The following is a 19,749-nucleotide window of genomic DNA, read 5'->3' as shown; positions in this document are numbered from 1 at the left end:
CTAATGACACCTACTCCTAAGTTATATATTGCACCATGACTGGCTCCAAATTACTTGTGATGTCACAAATCATGCTCGTAAGTACACACCTTAAAGATTTAAAGTGGACTCAGAGAAACTTTCCCCCAAGGCAGATGAATGGGAAATAGCCTTCTTGTGTCAAAATCTGCACATACATCATTCTGCACAGTAAAGCTCAAACATTCTAGTGAAGTAACAAGAAGCAAAATACACTTTTGACTGGAGGGGGACTTAAAAGCTGATCCAAGCAATATTTTTATATTAACAATGGATAAAATGATAAAATGGGATTGTTGTAAAAGGGTAGAGCTCGAGGTAGAGTTTTAGCGACCTTTAAGCTCATTGTTCTGGTTTTACAGCTCAAAAGTTTTTGCTTGGTTAATTCTCAGAGCACTCATCAGCCTCGTTTCCTGCCGCAGCAGGCAGCTGTTTTCACTAAAAATCTTTAATAAGTCCACTGTGCACTACTTGCACTGTGGTTATTTTCTAGGAGGACCAATGTAAAAATTCTCCCACTGTGACAACCTGAGCAGTAATGCCTCCACACACTGCTGCTGCCATGAACAGCAGAGTGACGTCAAAGTCCTTCAACAGTCCTAACCATCAGATCACAAACACAGTGTTCAGGATGCAAGGTGGCAGCAGCTACAGCTGAATATCAAGTGTCCTCAGCAGATACTTCATATTCATGTATTGTCGGATGTTTTTGTTACACTGTACTCCCTGGTGTGAAGACACATGCAAACAGACACAGCAGCCTCTCTACAACTCCAGTGCTTAATCAGCCTCAACTCTCTCTGACAATCACCATGATTAGTGCTCCACTCCACACATAATGAGCACATCTGTCTTCTTGCAGGGAAAGCATTGATTCTCCGTAATGTGACACGATGCCAGTTATGGGAAGGACTGCTCTGAAAAATGCCAGCCTGCTGCTGTGGCACCACTGGAAGCTATTCATGGTGGATGTAAAGTGGAAAATCATCTGACAGCTTATAAATTACAGGAGCTTCAGAGGAAGCATCTTTTAAGGTTTACTCTTAGTCACTGTTAATGAAATAAATTCATGGATCATCAGCAAATAGTATCAACCTGACGGAAGTTAAAAGTTGTCCAAGTTGAACTTTGTTCAAAGTAGTGTGTGCTGTATGATGGCTGAATTAGGGAATATGGGGCATTAACATTTACAGCTGCATACATTCTCACATAGTTCCAGAGGATTCCTGAGTCACAACAATAACAAACCTATAAAAACATATTTAGTTGGTGGTCAAGTTAATAAGGATCCGATCAGCTCACCTACCCACTGAAACAATTCAATACACACTAAAACATTGAAATGCACTCTTTAGACAGCAAATTGTTTTTTTAATCATTTAATAATCATTCAATAATCACCAACTGCAATAAATAAACTGATTTCATGTCCATTGTTGGATTACCTGATGAAACTGGTGCAATATAGAAAGACCCCATCAAAGGATGAAGATGTGTTTAACATGTTCAACATGTAGATGGTGTTTGACGCTAGGTACAATCTACTTGACAAATCATTATTTTACTATGTTTCATGTATGAAATCTGTGACACGGTATAAAAATATAGATTAACAACATCTATCGTCTACTGTATGTTATCTATATTTGTACATGTTTTCTTTCATATTCACAAACACAGATCATTTAACCAATCACTATCTGATTAAGTTTATTCATGAACCATGATGTCATCTATAGCAACAGGATCAACCTCGCCCCTTGATTTAGCTTAGGAATCTTCTCAATTCTTTACAAAAAGTTACTCTCAGCAGCTTTGCGAACCGGTCTAAAGAGGAAACTTTTAGGAATTTGTAGCGCTATTGAGGAGGACTCCATGCAGTAAGATAAGTTCCTGTGTGAATACGGCCCCAGGTTTGCTTTTGTAAATGTTAATAATGATGGAAACACACAATATGATTGCTGAGCTGATTATAAATATAATTTAGGCTTCACAATTGATCAAACCAAGTCTCTTCTATCTTGGGTCAGTTAGATGGAAGTTGAAGGATTCTAAGCTTTTGTCTTCTGATCCAGTCACTGACCGTCATTCTCATTAAGATTATTTTAATATTGTTTCATTTTGGGGTGCCCTGGTGGACTAGGGGTTAATGCACTAACCCTGTACCGTAACCTCCCACCAGGGACCTCTGTTGCATGTCATTCATCTCTCTGTTGCCTCATTTCCTGTCATCACCCTACTGTTGGCTATTAAAAAACGTAATTATGACATAAAAAAGTCTAACTTTTTTCGACTGGAATCTGGACTGTTGATATGAATACGGCAATGATGTGAACTACTGCAAGTGAGGGAGTAGCAAGTGTATTATTTTATAATCAACTTCATTGTGTTTTTATGGCAGAGCAACAGCTGAGCTAAAGCTCACATCTCTTTCCTCTAGCTCTCTCTGCAGAGTTTACCGTCTGTGTTGCCTTCATCTTTCCATCCACCTTCTTATCCAAATTTAGCATTTTACCTCTGTTTTTGTCTCTTTTCCACACCAGTTAGCAAGGAAAACTCTTTTCAATGAATGTCCATTGTTGTTTAAGTACACAGACATATGAGAATTTGTTTTCTCATGGAATTTCTTGGACATGACTGTTATCTTAGTCTACCAATTGTCCAGTATCTTGTCTCTCTATTAACTCAGCTCATTTCGGATTGACAAGGCTAAAATGTATGTTGGTGCAAACAGTCATCGTGTGGGGTGTCCAGTCTTTGTAGGATCTGGAGGTACAATTACAAATGTTATTAAGTCATTAACAAGGGTCCACAGTCGTAAATGTCCATTGAGTGGTCTTCCTGAGTAACTTGCAGAAAAGACAAAGCAAGTGTCCAATAAAGTCAACAGTATGTTTGTCTCTACTTATAGAACCTGGACACTGCACAGAGTCTTCATCATGTCACAATCTTTGATCGTGTTTCCTTCATAAGCACTAATAATGGAAAAGCTCTGTTTGAAAACAAGATAATGCACGGACTGAGGGAGGAGGTGTTGGAAGTCACAAGGTGAACAGAGGAAGCGTGAGAGAGTGGAGGAAGAAGTGTAAATATAAGGTGTGAATCATGATAATGTTGTGAACACACACACATACTGGAGTGTGTCTGTGTGAGATTAAAGGCCTGAAGATGAGATGAGTGTTCATCTCTCCTGTGGAAACAGAGGATATCCATTAAAAACAGATAAGTGTAGTGTAGCAGGCATGCGTTTGAGATAGGAAGTGTCTGAAAGATTAAAGGGAAATGTGAAAAAAGAGAACTTTATCAGCTCTCACTGTGTTTGTCTGTTGGTGTATCTGACGTCTCTGATAAATGAGCATTATTGAGCCCAGCAAATACACTGGCCCTGAACTTGGTAAATCCTCCCTTTATCCTGGGGATCAGCACAGGTACAGTATCCCTGCACGCCAACTCTCGGTACATGCCTCCTTTCCTCTTCTTCTGTTTTACATCACACTTGACTTTTTCTCTCTCTCTGTGTTCCCACCACCTTTATTTCCATTATGACTCAGTTATAATTACATTTTACTAAGCCCTGCCCTGAACCCTCCAATCCCTCCTATAGCCGCTGTATCCTGCGACTAGGCTCGAGGACTGCAGTCTTAGTCATAGCAGACGCTGCATCACTCGCTCTGAAAAGCTTTCGTCGCAGCTCCTACTCAAGCAGCCAAGGTTGCAACTCAGCAAGGTGCAGAAAGGCGAGGCTAAATTAGTGCTGCTACAGCTGAAGATCTGTACACAGCTACTGCTGCAACAGTTAATTTCCAATAGCAACCAAAAGCAGATGCAGATCGGTCGCCATGTCAACCTGGCTGACCCCTTGACCGTCTCTGCTCCCTCCCTCCCTTCCTCTTTCCTTGAAACATCCTCCCATCCCACGCAAGAGAGTAGAAAAAGGCATGAGAGGCAGAAACCTCGAGCAACTGAGTCAATTTACACTAAATCTAGTGGAGCCGATTCAGGAGACCCTGATCCACACACACACACACACACACACACACACACACACACACCACTCACCTGAAGCAGAAAAGTGCTGCCTGCCCAGCACTGTCAACAGTCCTGTTGTTTTCTTTTTCTTGTTGGGACACTCTCATCTTTACAAAACAAATATCAGCTTTTGGGATTTCTAAACATCATGCTGTCTTGGTTTGTTGCGCTTTTCCTTTAACTCCATGACACACCAGCTTCCCACCAGAAGGCTTTTTCAGCTATCATCCTTGTTGATAAATAGCAGCCACCGGCTACTGGAAGCTGGCATCTTTTAAAGCTGCTATTAATAAGAATCACTGACAGATTTTATGACTCAGGTAAGACTGTTAATTAAAGCTTTACCGGATATTTACCGGATATTTATGACTTAACTGAAAATCCCAAATTTTCCCTGTTTACCTAAATGAATTTAAGACTTAGATTTCTTGCCTGTATTGTCCCTTTCCTTTAGTTTACAGCAGGATTTTTGGGTATAAAATTAAAATTTTTCATTTTCATCTCACAGGAGTTTGGAGCCATTGATATAAGAGAGCAGCTTTAATTTTAGAGTAGTCAGCTGACTGCAGTCATTAATCAGAAATGATGAAAAAAGTATTAAAGGAATGAGAACTTAAAAAGTACAGGCTCTTGGCAGTCATAACTCTGCATCTCTGGAAGGATCACATTTTTTTTGCATTTGATTTAATTGGTTTATTTAGTTTAGTTTTTTATTTTATTTATATCTTTTATTTACTTGATGCCAATAGAAAATGAACAACTTAAACATGCATATTTCACCATCAGTGTTTTGCATACTTGACATGGTTTCACTGCGGTGCAAAGCAGCAAACCAATGTCATTGAGTTTAAAGCTGCACTGATGAATATTTGTATGTTGACAATGGATTACAATTAGATCACTATTTGTATTGTGAAAGGGTTAGCTCAGTGAGTATTTTTTCTTTCAGTGAATTTTCCCCCACGACCCACCTCTGGTCTTACCTGAGTCATTAGCTATCGTATCCGCCCCAGTAGCTCAATGACGCTATTGGGAACGCTGCTGTTAAGCCATGTTTCTGTAAAAATCATGAAGTTGCAGTCCATAATCCTTTTATGAATGGTGGTCTGCAGTCACAATTCATCCATGTTGTTCGCCACAGACTGTATATTAGCACGGAAAATGCTGGGTAGGGATAGCTAATGAGGAGTTAGCCTTAGCTTAGCCGTTAGCTCTCCTCTCTTCCCCAGTTTGCTCTCTCCAAACCGGCGGAGCCAGATTGATAGCCGATGGTGTCATAGTATTAGCTGTTGCTGTTGAATGGGGCCATTTTCAGTCAACGGTAGCGCTCATGGAGTTATTCCAAACCCAGCTGAAGCATCCATTGACAGGTAGAGTCGTAGTTAAAGCTCTGGTCCACCCAGAGGATATATCCGTATCCCATTATTGGTCCAGCTCTGCTGCGGAAGACGCACCTGTGTGGCTGCCCGTGCTCTGTCCAGTCTCACCCTGGCTGCATTGCAGACACTACTCCAGTGACTTTGCCGTCACTACAGATGTACTCCTGCAGCTGTGGTTCCAGCCCCTCACCAGTGCTTTTCAGCAAAGTGAGTAACGGTGTCACCAAACTCCATTGAAAAAAAACTACAATTTAACATAATGATGACTGGTGATGGATCGCTTGTTAACTACTCATTTAAGTTACATTTTTACTGAAGTCCACATTCACTTACAAAATTTGTGCCAAATTAAATATTGGCTCCTAGCATTATTTTATTTTTGAAATAAGGCCTATTATAAATTGTATATTTTTTAAAGGGAGCTCAGCATGAAGTTCAGAGGTTCAGGTTTAGTTGGGATGTGCTTTCAGCGCCTTCAGCAGATGTGCCAATTGCTTTACACAGACTTTAACATTGGCTATCATTACCTACCATAAGCTACTGGTCATACCAGACCAAGAAAGGTCATAGCAGCAAACTCCGCAAGTGTATTGAATTAAAGGGGATATATTATGCTTTTCCTTATTGTCAGTTACAATGTAGGATGTTCATGTTAAATGTGGCCAACTAATGAGGTGAACGTATGTAGAAGTTACTCCTGTGAGCAAAAAGCATTGGCTGCTCTGAACGCTCAGTTTCTGTTTTTTTTCTACTTTCAGCCCGAGCTGACGTCAGCTCATGATGGATTTCTTTATATGATGTGATCTGCTCCATGCACAGCATGCAAGTTCACTGCTCCACTCCGCTAATATTATGGCAGTTTTCAATTGTTTTGGGAGTAGTCACACCGAGCTATGACTGCATGACACAGCACAGGAAATTAAAATAAGTAGTTTACCTGTTGGAGGTGTGCTGGTCGTCTGCAGTTCTTCATCAAACGTCATCATCACTGTGGCTGTTTCTGCTTGTACTGTTCCTCCCTGCATTATTTCTAACTGATCCACTGAATAAAGAGCTCCAAATATCTCCATATGACGTTGTGTCAACTGGTTTTTAGTGCCACTAACAAAGCTCTGCTAATTCGGTGAGGAACATGTTTCATTCCCTGTAAATTCTTCAAAATAAAAATCTCCCGTTATTTAGTCATTTAAAAGCTTTTAATATGAAGCAGTAAAGTAGGAAATGTTGGGTTTTCATCGACCGTAACTTATCACAACTCTGATACAGCTGCCTCACAGCAGGCTTCCTGAAAGCTGGCCAATCAGATCAGAGTGGGCTCACCAGGAGGGGGGCCTTAAAGAGACAGGAGCTAAGACTGCCTGTTAGAGACAGAGGCTGAACTGAGGGGCTGCAAGAAAGGGCCAGAATAAGATAAATAAGGAGTTTTTTGAACTGTGAATCATGCAAAGCTACTCTAGCAGAGTCCAAGAATAAAAATATAGAGCTGAAAATGAGCATAATGGGTTCCCTTTATGAAGGTGTGAGGTTTAATACTTATGACTTGAACTGTACTGGAGGAAGAATATGCTCTTTCTTCCTTTAGATATTACATAGTCTTGCTTTGTTTCAACAACAGCAGCTACTTGCGTCACACCAAAACCCCAGTACTTTTTTCTGGACATTCTCATCTGAGATCCTTTGAAGCTGCCATTAAGACTGAATGGCTGCAGAAATTGCTGCATAAACAGTGCTTTGTCACCTGTTTGGCAGCAGACTTTGTGATTTCCTTGTGGGAGTTGGGCAGCTTGAGGAGAAAGTAAGAGGAAAGAGTGATTGTTTCCCATTGTCTGTGCTAAAATCATTCTCATCTCTTCAGTTTTTCATCTCTCCCCCCTCCCTGTTATTTTTTGCCCCGTAATCTCCTCCATCTGTCTCAGGACACTCTTTGCTGTTGTTTCGCCAGTGTCCCTCACTATCTCTTTGTCTGCACTTGGTTGAGGAGTGTTAGGATGACTCATAAAGTCCAACAGGTATAGACTGTCAGAAATGGACAAAAATAACCCAGAGTACATTTATATCAGACAGTGTGCTGGAAAAATCTTGTGATGGATCTACTGTATATTTGAATGTACCTTAACCCAAGACTTATTGCCTGGACTAAATATGAAATTTGCCTCCAAAAAATAGATTTAATCACTTAAATCATACTTTTACTACACTATCATTTTATCATTTGTTGTTTGGCATCATGAACTTTTAGCATATTTTAAAAGAAAGTGAATTTGCTGGTGTAAGATTATTTAGCTGAGGGCCCCGCTGAACTCTCTGCAAAAGAAAGCTATCCTGTTTTAAATGCTCTAAGCCTAAACCAAACCGTATCACAACTGTTTAAACATTTAACGCACAGTTATGTCACATATAATTTAGAGACACAGACATGCACCCTGTGTGTCTGTCAGCTGGCACAGCCTAAAGCTAGCAGGATTATTAAAGTCATTAATCATAGCTCACACGTACATGCAGTTCTATATTACTATGTATAACTCTGATATACTGTATGTGCATTTTACAGTTTTCTTATTATGATAATATGCACTTGAACATATGAATACTTGCATATATTTTATCCTTTATATGTTGTTTTTTATTGCTCTTTTTTTTTTTACAATTATTATTGTACATTAGCCTTTTATCACATTCTCTAAAACATGCCACACCGTTTATCACCGTACATGTTGAAAACATGAGCATGGGACAAATAAAACTATGCATACTCAGACATGTTATGATCAATAGAGAAGATCTGTGTCATGTCTTTTGTTAATATCAATGTATTAGAGCCTTTTATTTACTCACAAAGTGAAAGTATTGAGATGTTTTCATGCCACTGTTTGTAACTGTAACTTGTTGGCACCTTAACTAAGATGTGCTATAATTAATACGTAAGCTTAGCCAGGTCATACCATCTAACCCAACAGTTAAATTTGTTATGAGAGGAATGTTGAAAATACAAAATCACAGGAGGGAAAGCAACAAACCATGTAAAATCAAAGATGGTGCAGAAATTCGTCCTTGCTCACCAACTTGAGTCCTTCTTCTGGTAGCTGCAAGCTATGGTGGAAGAATTAATATTTCTAATATGTGATTGCATAAAGAAAGTATTGAGACACAAGCCAGCGGTCTCCAATGATGCATTAGACAGAAAATGGGGATAACTTTCTCTGAGACACTGGGGTGAGACAGGAGTTGGACCTCTAAAAGAGACAGCAGCAGACACACAGGAAACCTGAAATGGATTTTGTCAAACAGACAGATACCTACACAAAGCGAGACAAGTGGTACTGCCTAATTAGCTTTGTCTTCATTAGATCTGCTAATGATCTCGGTGGAGACAGCACCAGATCCACCTGCCACTAACTCTCAAACACTTTATGGTGTATTTTCTAACCATATTCAAATGCTTTCAAAGCAAATCATGAAAATACAAAAGATAAGTGAAAGTAACTGTGCAAATATATTGCCACTACATAAATGAATCATTTTAATTGGCCAGTTAAAGAAGAGAAAGTGGTCTGCACCATTGGCCCATCAAACACAATTACAGGCAGGTTGGATATTCAGTAGTTCCCCACCTTTGAGACGTTAGGGGGATCTATTGTCAGAAATGGAATATAATATTCGTAAGTATGTTTTAATCAGTGTATATACACCTGAAAATAATAATTGTTGTGTTTTTGTTACCTTAGAATGAGCCCTTTATATCTACATAGAGAGCGGGTCCTCTTCCACAGAGGCCACCATGTTGCACCACCATGTTTCTACAGTAGCTCAGAACGGACAAACCAAACACAGGTTCTAGTGAAATTTTTTGCAAGTTTTGCGGCCACCATAGGTTCTCCTACACGCTTGGAAGGGGAGGGTGAGGGGAGGGCTATTCAGTTGGTTTCAATCTGCAACCTCTCAGCTAGATGCCACTAAATCCTACACACTGGTCCTTTAAAAGGAAGCAGTGTCTATTTACAATGCATGAGCTGTCGGCAGTTGAACCCAACAGTGTTTTTCCTTGCTTAATTTTATTGCCACTGGTAAGAGAAACATGAATGTAGAAACATTATTAAATACAAGAATACGTATTTAACTGCTTTATATTACAGTTGAAATGATGACCTAAAGCTCAGAAACTTAAACCTGCATTAATCAACATTTTTGAATGAAATTACTCCATGTAGTTTGAAAGAGGTGCCAAAATCATGGACAATTACTGTAGCCCTCATATCTGCAGTATTACACAGCTTATTAGCCTCTTTTACTGTTCTACAGCGCAGCTTTCAAGAGCATCATTAGATACAGGATCACTGCCTGGTTTGACAATTTATCAGTAAAACTGAAAGCTCAAATCATTCATCTGGTGCATTCTGTTATGAAAATGATGGGTATTAAGAATCACCCAGGTCTAGGCAATCAATGAGCATTGTCTTACTAAACAGATCCAGCTCATTTTCTCCACAGTGAGGAACAGCTTCTTCCCTCTGGCATAAGATTTGAAGTGAACTGATGTAGACTGAACCTCTACAGCATTCTTTTGAGTTTGTATTTTAAACTTATGGAGGTGAATGGTGCAGCTGGTCAAGGGTTTGTGCAATGCCATGTAGTCATGTACGGTCTAGTTTTGTGTAGTATAAAGTGTCCTCATGTAATGATTTCTTTTAACTGTTTTTTATTTTCTGTGAACTGTATATTGTATTTAATGTTTCTGCATGCGGTGCTGAGTCCAAGTCAAATGTTTCCCATTTCAATCAAAACAGAGCTAAAAAGAGAATGAATATTGGACTTACATTCTCCAGGTGGCCTGACTCAAGATTTGTGCTAATGTTGGTTCAAATTTGCTGAATGTGTACAGTAAGAGGGCAGTTACATTTTTCAAAGCAGACATTTCATTGCTACTGCAGAATAGCACAGGTGTAACTACTGTAATAACATTAATGATGGCTCAGGTCCACTGAAGTATCCCAATAAACCATTCCAGTGTGTCAGCATGCACAATAGCAGGGCCCTGGAACTGGGACACTGAAATGGGTTGCAGTTGGAAACAACAAGTACACCTCTGCTTTTCCTGCTATAACGTGTCAAATGTCTGTGACCTTGTGAAAAATCATTTGCTAAGCTATTATAGCTCTATTGATGATGATGATTTTTTTCTGCCCTCTAGAGGCCAAAACTCTTTAACTTTCATCAGGTTCCAAAATAAACACCTGCCAAGCGCCAAATGCAGGTAGATTTTCGTTTGACAAGTTATTCTCGGAAGGCTATCTGCCACGTTGGTGGGTAAATGTTTGTATCAAAATATTCATGTAATAAAATATCTAGCATAACGACTCGGAAGTGGGGCTGGGCGATAAAATAATAATAATTATATCAATTTTTCTCGATAGAAATATCACAAATGTTTGATAAATGTCTGATATAATTAAACTGAGAGGGAGAGAGAGAAGCTATCGTTGGAGCTATGCTGGGTCAGCTCGCCCCAGCTATTGAGGGCTGACTAACTACAGGAGGTAATGGCTGGGTTTCCATGGTGTGGAGCTGCGCTTCTAACTCACTGAGCGTCACCTCCATCACGGCAAATAAACTACATTTATTACATGTACCATTATCTTTAACGGAGGCAGCAGAATAGCTAAACATAAGACACACCGAGCAAGAGAGAGTAGGAGAGGGAGAGAGAGAAGCCATTGCTAACGGCTAAGCTAAAGTAACTAGAAGATCTGAATAATGTATAAACAACTGTGGGATTTGTGAGAAAGTTGCTAAAAGAAGGAGAGTGCCAAGAATGCTTGAGCAGAACTAGTGTAAGTTTAAAAACTGGGTTGAGAACAGTAAAGATGCTGCTAGTAACACAGAAACACCAGCAACCAGAAATGAGACAATACACTTACCACAACATGTTAGCATGTCAGGTCACAACTTCATCTGGGCAAAGGTGATTTCTGTAGGCTATTTATTGTGGTTGTTTTCATTTGTGTAATTTAGTCAAATGCATATGTTATCGTGTATTACTGGACATGTCACTAACTTTGCAGTCTGAGCCATCATACATATGTGCTGTATCACACTGTAGCACTTAATTTTTCTATTAAGATATTTATTTTGTTGAGGAAAAATGACTGGAAAAGGATTTCACTTAATTTTACTCATATATATATATATATATATATATATATATATATATATATATATATATATATATATATTTTTTATCATTGTAATTGTGTTAAATGTTCTAGCTCAGATTTGTGAAATGTTCTGCTGTTTGGCAAGTGTTTGTCATGTTCAGCCTTTAAACTGGAAAAGAATTTTGTTCTGGCCTCTTCTTTAAGTTTGTGTTCAATATAATACCTTATTACCTCAAGGAAATATACTGAAGCAAATGTATATGTGACACAGAAAGGCAATTTATTATTTTAGCTGTTAAAAAATATGCTTGGCCAGTGTATTTTTTCATCAACCAGCCCCCTTGGCAGGTGAGTCAAAAAGTTAATGTCAGACACTGACTTTCACTCAAAACAGTCTTCAAACACATTTCCATTACATACAGTAGAGCTACACTATAAAGAGGAGACTCCACTTGAAATGGATGTCAAAGTCCTCTTCAGTCAAGCACTCTCACCACTTCTGTCTATTGCTGTGTGGTTTTTGAGTCATAATAGACATGGAGGTACTGCACAGTTAGTAACCAATACTGATTGGCAGCACTGTCTAAACATACAGTAAAGGTGTCAGTATGCCTTATACCAGTGGTTCTCAAAGTGGGGTCTGTGGCATAGCCAGGGGGTCAGTGAATATATTACAAGTACGCCTATACTCATAGAATCTGGGGTTACGTTACATAACCAACGTTGTGTCTATTACTCCCACCCACGCTAGCTTTTGGCCAGTAGAACTCTGATATGATCATGAAACATCACATCAATCTGTCATGAATCACTCACTTCACTCAGGGCACAATGAACTGTTCCTGCTGCTGCTTAGCTTGGCTTATTAGCCAGCTAGCTAGCTGAGTTTGGTTTTATTGAAATTTTTATTGGTCAGCAGGAGACCAAAATGCGTCATATGTCAAGCCTTAGTGAATGAAGCCAACCAAGTTAAAGCGACATCTGATTGCAAAGCACCCAAAATATGAGGGCAAATCAAAAGAATATTTCCATTGAAAGAGCAAGGAATACACCCACCAGAAAACACTGGTCACAACTTCAGAGAAAGCACAGAAGTCTTCTTCTTTGGTGGCCCAATGTATTGCTAAAAGTAAGAAGCCAAACACAATTGCACAAGAACTCATACTTCCAGCGGCGTTTGAAATGTGTGAAGTCATGCTTGGGACAGAAGCAGCTCATTAACTGAAAGCTGTACCTCTCAATTGACACCGTGAGGAGGAGAATTGATGAACTCTCAGTTAACATTCAGTCACAGCTACTGGATAGATTGCATGCTTGTGAGCAATTTTCTATTCAGTTGGACGAATCAACAGAAATTGCCAGTGTGGCTCAGTTAATTATTTTGGTTCACTATCCATGGGAAGGGAACATTTTGGAGGACTTTCTGTTCTGCAAGGAGGTGCCTGGGAGGACAATGGGTGAGTATAAATGCTGTCACGTTGAGTCCAGATGCAATTTGAATAAAATGACTCTGTTTAAAAGTATATACGTGGTTTTAACATGATTCACATTGAAACATGTTTCTGTTTATCACTATGAAAGAGGTCTGAAGTATTTAGGTTGAAATGTTTTAGAATACAAATAGTTTCAATGGCATCTAAGAGTACAAATGGTAGTTAGCATATGTTTAATCGGTGTTATGATTATGAGGGGGTCCTTGGAAAAATTTCTCCCCTACATGGGGTCCCTGGCCCCCAAAAATTTGAGAACCACTGCCCTACACATTCAATGTCAGTATAGGGGGGCTGCTTCAGACCCTGTTTTGTAACCCTCAAGCTATCTTTTTTATTCTTCACACAGCTATGTCACTCATCACTTTTCATGTGAAAAATAGAGCGCAACACTATGAATGGTTTAAGGGGGACTTATTCAAAACTATTCGCTGTTATCCCCATTTGTACAATTCATGACATCATGCCACTTTCTACGATGGTAGGCTTTTTGACCCACCTTGGAGTGTGATCATTTGGAACAGGCATAAACACTTTTGCCTTTTGACAAAACTTTGTACAAACTAGTTAATTTGAAGCATACTTTAAAGCAGGGGTTCTCAACCTTTTGTAATTTAAGGCCCACTTCTGATTGTTAAAAAATTTCCGAGGACCACCTTCCCAACATAACATGACAAAAAAAAATAACTCAGCTGGGAATATGTGTTATGCCACTGTCAGCTGTAATGACCAAAATGAATATTCTGCTTACCCGCAGTGAGACATGTGGGCTTGCTTCTGGGAAATAATAAGATCAAGTCATGGTGGGATGGGTGAGAGGTTGACATGCAGAGTAGCATTTAAAGTTGCTTTGAGTTTGTTCCTTTCCTTTGATTTTGTGTCAGTCACAAAGGAAAACCCTGACACACATAAATAGGTGGTGGTGAAAGGCAACAGAAATTTGATTGCCCATTTTGACAGAGAGGGATATTGACTGGCAGCCAGAATGAAGCCAGGTCAACTTGTGTGAGCTGAAGCATCAGGCTGCCGTCTGAGAGTTCTGTCAGTTCATTTTCCATCACAGTGGACAGAGCCATGTCTACTGAAGCAGGATCCCCAGAGAAAAGGTTCAAAATCCAAAGGTTTCCATGTCACGGGTCCTCTGGGAAGTAGTCTGCAAACTTTTGTGACAACTGAGTCAAATGCTTGGTTATAGCACTGGATATGTATAGCCCACCTTACTTCACTGTGGTACAAGAGCTGCGAATGCTCTGCATCAAGTCTTTTCACATGGAGCAGCAAAACATCTTGAGTTGAATGCATTTCTCTTGAAAGCACCTTGAGTTGAGTGCAGCAAAACACCCTGCGTTGAGTGTATTTTTCTTAATATAGTTGACAGTTTTCACAGCTATGTTCATGACTTGATGCAGTTCTGGTTATATCTATTTTGTTAGACTTTCCCTATGTAAGAAACTGCGTACACTTGGCATCTGGCACCCTCTCTTGGATCTGTTTGACAACACCACAATGTTTTCCTGTCATTGATGCAGTGCTGTCTGTCCAATTTTGTACAGTATTACCAATCAAGACCTTCATCAGTGACGTAATCATCAATGCTATGCATTACATTATCTGCCATTGTTTTCGTGGGAAACTCTTTGCAAAACAGTAGATCTTCCTGAAGATTACTGTCCCTGCAGTATCTTACAAAAACTAGCTAAAAATAAAGTGGCATTGCTAGCGTCAGTCGACTCATCCAGCTGTATGGCAAAGTATGTGTCACACCCTGAATGGACTTTTGTGTTTTTTTTGGACTCTTTGTGTTTTTGTTCTTTTGACTTCCTTGGGTTTTGTTATCCATCTGATGCCCTCAAACTTTTTCTGTTTTTAGTTGGACTTTTTGAGGGACTCTTTCATTTCTGTTGCACTTATGTTGCCTGGATTTGGTTTTCTCCTTCTGTGTTCATGTGCTCCTCCTCTCACCTGCCCTGCATTACCCTCGTTAGTCCTGCCCTGCTCTGTGTCTTCCCCACACCTGCCCTGTATCAGTCTCGTCAGCCCTGCCCTGCTCCGTTTCCCTCAGCCAATCACTCCCAGCCTGCCCTTGTGTCTAGTCACCTGTTTCCCGTTCCCTGATTAGTTGGTGTGTATTTATAGTCCAGTTTTGAGTTCAGTTCTTGTCAAGTCATCTGTGTTTGTTCCTGGGGGTCATGGTTGATGTTCCTGTGTCTCCTGTGACTTTTTGTTGTATTATTTCATTAAATATTTCTGCATCTGATCCTGCCTGCCTGCCGTCATCTGCATTTGGGTCCACGTGCTCCAGTCGCCTTCATGACAGTATGGGCTTGCCTTTATTCTTTAGGTTGACATTCAATGTCATCACTTATGCCAACAATACTTTTGCTCACTGTCATTGGAAAGTGATATTGACTGAATTTTGATTGCAGCTGCCTCTCCCAGTAACTCTTGGCACATATCCACAGTGCTAGGCAAAATAAGCTCCTCTGTGATCGTAAAGGGTTTCTCGCTATGAGCTACATGAACAGCAACCATATAGCTAGGTTTCAAAGTGGCTTTTGATTGAGTTCCTAATGTTGTGGTGACTTTCTGTTGTGCCTGAAGCTCGTTCCTTTTTGGCCTCCCAACACATCCTGGGTGCTTTGTGTTTAAGTGTCTCTAGGGCTTCAATGGTATTAGCATTATCATTTGACAGGATTTCGCCACATTCAACACACTGCTTTTGGCTCAGCATCACTGTCTGCCACTATGAATCCAAATTTAATGTATTCAGGGTCATATTTCCTCACCATATGCTTTGGAGCTTTTACTGGTGCAGGGTTGTCTCCGGCATCACTTTTTCATTTGAAGAACTGATCCATTTTGTCACTGCATCTGAGGGAATGTTAGCTAGCTAACAGTGGCAACATCTTTGTCTCTACCTGATGTGTCATGATTGGTATCGTGATATTCAAATATAACTGGTCATTGAAATTGTGCATTCATGTTTTTTATTCATGTGAATTCTTGAGGACATTTAGATATAAAATAACTATCTTTGTAAATAACCAAAAGTTAAGTTTAAGCTAACCATTTGGCAGTACTACTGCCTCCATGGCCCACTAGATGGCACTCTGAGGCCCACCAGTGGACCCAGCCCACTGGTTGAAAATGGCTACTTTAAAGGACAGGTTCACAATTTTTCAAGTTTGTGTTAAAACAGTCAGTTTCCCAAATGAACATTGAAACATGTTTTTCTTGCCATAATCATTCCACCTGTTCACACTAACCATCATAATGCCCTGAGAATGAAAGTGATAGGGGACAAAATCCACAGTCCTCCATCTGTGCAAAAATGTATTTAAAAGTTTCTCTGAAGATAAAATGATGCTACAGTCGTCCAAATAGTCAAATCAGGTAGATATCTTTCAAAGTTGGTCTTTTCAGTGCCAAAGTTCCTCTTTTTGTTACTATTCTTCCACTGCAGCTCAACAGGGAAACACAAGGAAACACAAAGAGGGAATTTGATGCTAAAAAGACTGTAAATGTGGCAGATATCCATATGATATGACTAACTCATACTGCTGAAGCCTCATATAAGATTGTGGAGACACTGTGGGTTTTCACCCCCATCCATTACATTGAAAGCACAGTTGAAGGGGATCTTTTAATAGCCAGTATGAAAAGGAGGAATGATTACAATGAGGAAAACCTCTTTCAGTGTTCATATGGGCACCTAACAGTTGTTTTAAGACAGACTTGAAAAATTGTGAACCAGTCCTTTAAGGCCGGGTCACACTGGAAAGTGAGACAGATGAATGTATCCATTTGTCTGTGAAATAGGTGGCTCGAGAAGCTTGGTGACTCAGTGAATACCCACAGGGCTAGTTGGAGACCTACTGTAGCTGTGAGCTAATTACTAACACAGTAGCCATCGGAGACATTTGTAAGAATAGCCACCTGAGCTCTGTTTTCTCTGTACTGGGACCTTTACTCCCCAGTAACATTTTGTTCTCAGTATGGTAAATCATTTCATTCAATAAGTAGTTTCATTGAAGAAGCGGAAAGCAGTTTTCTGAGCTAATGAGCTTGCTAACTGCTTGCTATCTCTTAACAAGCTTGTTATGTCTTTCACTAATGGGACAATAACTTCACAGAGTTTATATTATACAAAAGATGTATTTGTACCATCGACTCCTGTCTCTGTCTGATAATTTTGTTGGAGCAGTTTATACTCTTACTGTACTCTTAACTCTGAGGTTAAATAAAACTGGATGGATTTGGACTCCCAAGCTCTGTTACCCAAGGACAGCTCACTATTTATTGGGCAATGGCATGAATTTGTAGGTCAAACCAAAGTGCAAATCCACAAATTCATTATTTTTTTTTGCTGTAAAATGTTGTTTTATATGCTGGTGTGAGCAGGCTTTTAAATGTATGTTATCATTATTATAAGAAGGGGGGATATGGAAAGAAGATAATGGATGGATGGTGCAGGAGCTGTAGGAATTTGGAACATATGCTTCCTGAAGCTGAATATATTTTGTTGTGTGTTGTGTAGCAGCATTGGGATAAGCTGTCCCTCTGCTCTTGTGGTCCTGGGTATGTCAAAATACAAAAAAAAAATAAATTCTGCATGTTTTCCACAACCCCAATATGAAAACAACTGATGATTCATCAGAGCCACAGACACCCAAGACATGAATTAGCAGTCCAGTCGTGAGGGAAGGCAGCAGAATGAGAGGAGTGAGGTGTGGTCTCTCCCCCGGGAGAGCTGCTCGCATCCTCTGCTCGATTTTTGTGTTTCAACAGAAACAACAGTGCATTAATGTTCCCTCCAACACTTTTACACACTCCCTGTAAACCCGCACTTCATTTCAAACTTTACAGCCGCTAATCCTGACTATCCCCCTCTAATAGGATAAAGGGAGATTTTTTCCAACAGCACCACAAAAGTATTATCGAATGCCAACAATCCTTTCCATAGGTTAACATATTAATCTGTCAGAATAAAGCTGCTGACGGTTTTTTGAGCTAAAAACCTCAAGCCTCTCAGCTCTTCTTCTAAGACTCCAAGAGCAGTAATAAAAGCAAGACGATTACACCCATAAAGCAGAAGGTTTTTCCCAGCATCACAAAGAAGGATGTTGTTGTTGGTCATTATATTCCACAGTAATATCCACTAGATTCATCTCACAGAGGAGAAACAGGGGCAGACAGCCTCAGAAGCTCAGCACTGATATGAATTACGTCATGCAGATGGGCTTAATAAACATATTCACTATGGCTGCTGAGACTCATTTACTTGAATGCAGTTCCTTTTCCAAAACACTTTATTCAGTTTTTGTTTACCAATAAGTCAGCACATTATTAAAAACTTATTAAACCACTTTGATCATTAAAACCATCTCAAAACATACAGCAAAATGAGAACAAGGCTAATTCTCTGTTTACGTTTGCTTGGGTAATCGTGTCACAATGTTGCTTTTACCATCAGCCCTACAAAGCTCATTACGGCCAAGCATTAATGCAGCAATTACAGCAGGAGGCAGACGGCTAATGGATGGGTCACAGATAGAAAGAGACTGTTTACCTCCATTTCTCCCTCATTTTCAGCATATGAGTCATTGCATTTCTCTGGGCTACTTCTATGTATGTATCTGATACACAAATGTCCTGTAGATATATGTAACAATGCATTTGTGCTTTTGCATTGTACATTTTCTGTATATATGGTAGAGCTGTAGACTTTAGACTGGGGATTAGTCACACTCAAGTTGTGAAAATGAGGAATTGCAACTTGACGTTGACTTGTGGTAAGACTCAGCTTACTTGAGACTTATAGGCTAAAAGCTGAGGAGACCTGACTCGGGGACACATAAATATTGAAAAATGCTGCGCTGTCATGAATAGGTAATAACATGGATGCAGTGTCTCCATAACCTAATGCACTCTTTAAGTTGCAACTCAAGCAATTAATCTATACACATAAACAAGTAGCTTAATAGTTTTCCCCTTATCCAGCATATCATCTATCTTCCTCCTTATTTAGTTCTTATTTATGTGCTTGTTCTGCACTTAATTATTACAGGAGTAAAATATTAAAAACTATTATTAACTTGTGTATTGAAATAATTATGAGAAATAACCTATTTTTACACTTTCTGTCTTGTTTTGATAAAGATACTGTGCGTGGAATTTGTGATAAAAAAAAAAAATCTGATAAAATGTTTTTGTATAAATGTTCCAATAGCTTAATGAGACATGATTGTAGCTGCAGAAACACCATCTGAAATTACTGCAAAATAGGCTACAGTACCTGTCCCCCATGCAGGGAGACAGGTAGCCCCATGCACAGGGGAAGGCAGGGTAAATAGCCCTGAAAGCCATCTCATAATTGCCTTTCAGGGCTTTGCATTAATCTAACAATATTTCTCTATAATGTGGAGATGAGCCTATGTGGCCACTGATCTGAAGTCATCTTTGTTATGTTAATAACAAGTTACCAATATCAAAGTCTAATATTATTTTCTGTCCTTCTATAAACCTGTGTTCTGACTGCACTATACATTACATTGTAAAAATATTAATTATACTAACTTTAAGCTTGTTGATTTTGATCATTAGTTGTTCCAATGTAAAACATAGACAATCAGATTAACAAACCAGTAGCAGCTGTTTAGTGATATTAACAAGAGCTGCCAT

General features: G+C 39.5%; 1 protein-coding gene across 4 annotated transcripts in view; it reads left to right on the top strand.

The window, feature by feature from the left end:
• The window catches only part of sgsm2 (small G protein signaling modulator 2), a 97,457-nt gene that overhangs the window by 37,433 nt on the left and 40,275 nt on the right, over positions 1-19,749 (top strand). The window contains exon 1 of one of the 4 annotated variants that reach the window (XM_067593852.1): positions 12,793-13,035. The exons of 2 other annotated variants lie outside the window; for them this stretch is intronic. In XM_067593852.1, the coding sequence (XP_067449953.1) occupies positions 13,032-13,035 (4 nt within the window). In that variant the 5' untranslated portion in view covers positions 12,793-13,031. Of the gene's footprint in view, positions 1-12,792; positions 13,036-15,340; positions 15,410-19,749 lie in introns of those variants that run through there. One more of the 4 variants, XM_067593851.1, reaches the window with a different exon arrangement.

The sequence above is a fragment of the Thunnus thynnus genome, chromosome 7, assembly GCF_963924715.1.
Source record: "Thunnus thynnus chromosome 7, fThuThy2.1, whole genome shotgun sequence".
Lineage (NCBI taxonomy): Eukaryota > Metazoa > Chordata > Actinopteri > Scombriformes > Scombridae > Thunnus > Thunnus thynnus.
The sequence above is the reverse complement of the archived record's forward strand: the minus strand, read 5'-3'. Positions and strand labels throughout refer to the sequence as shown.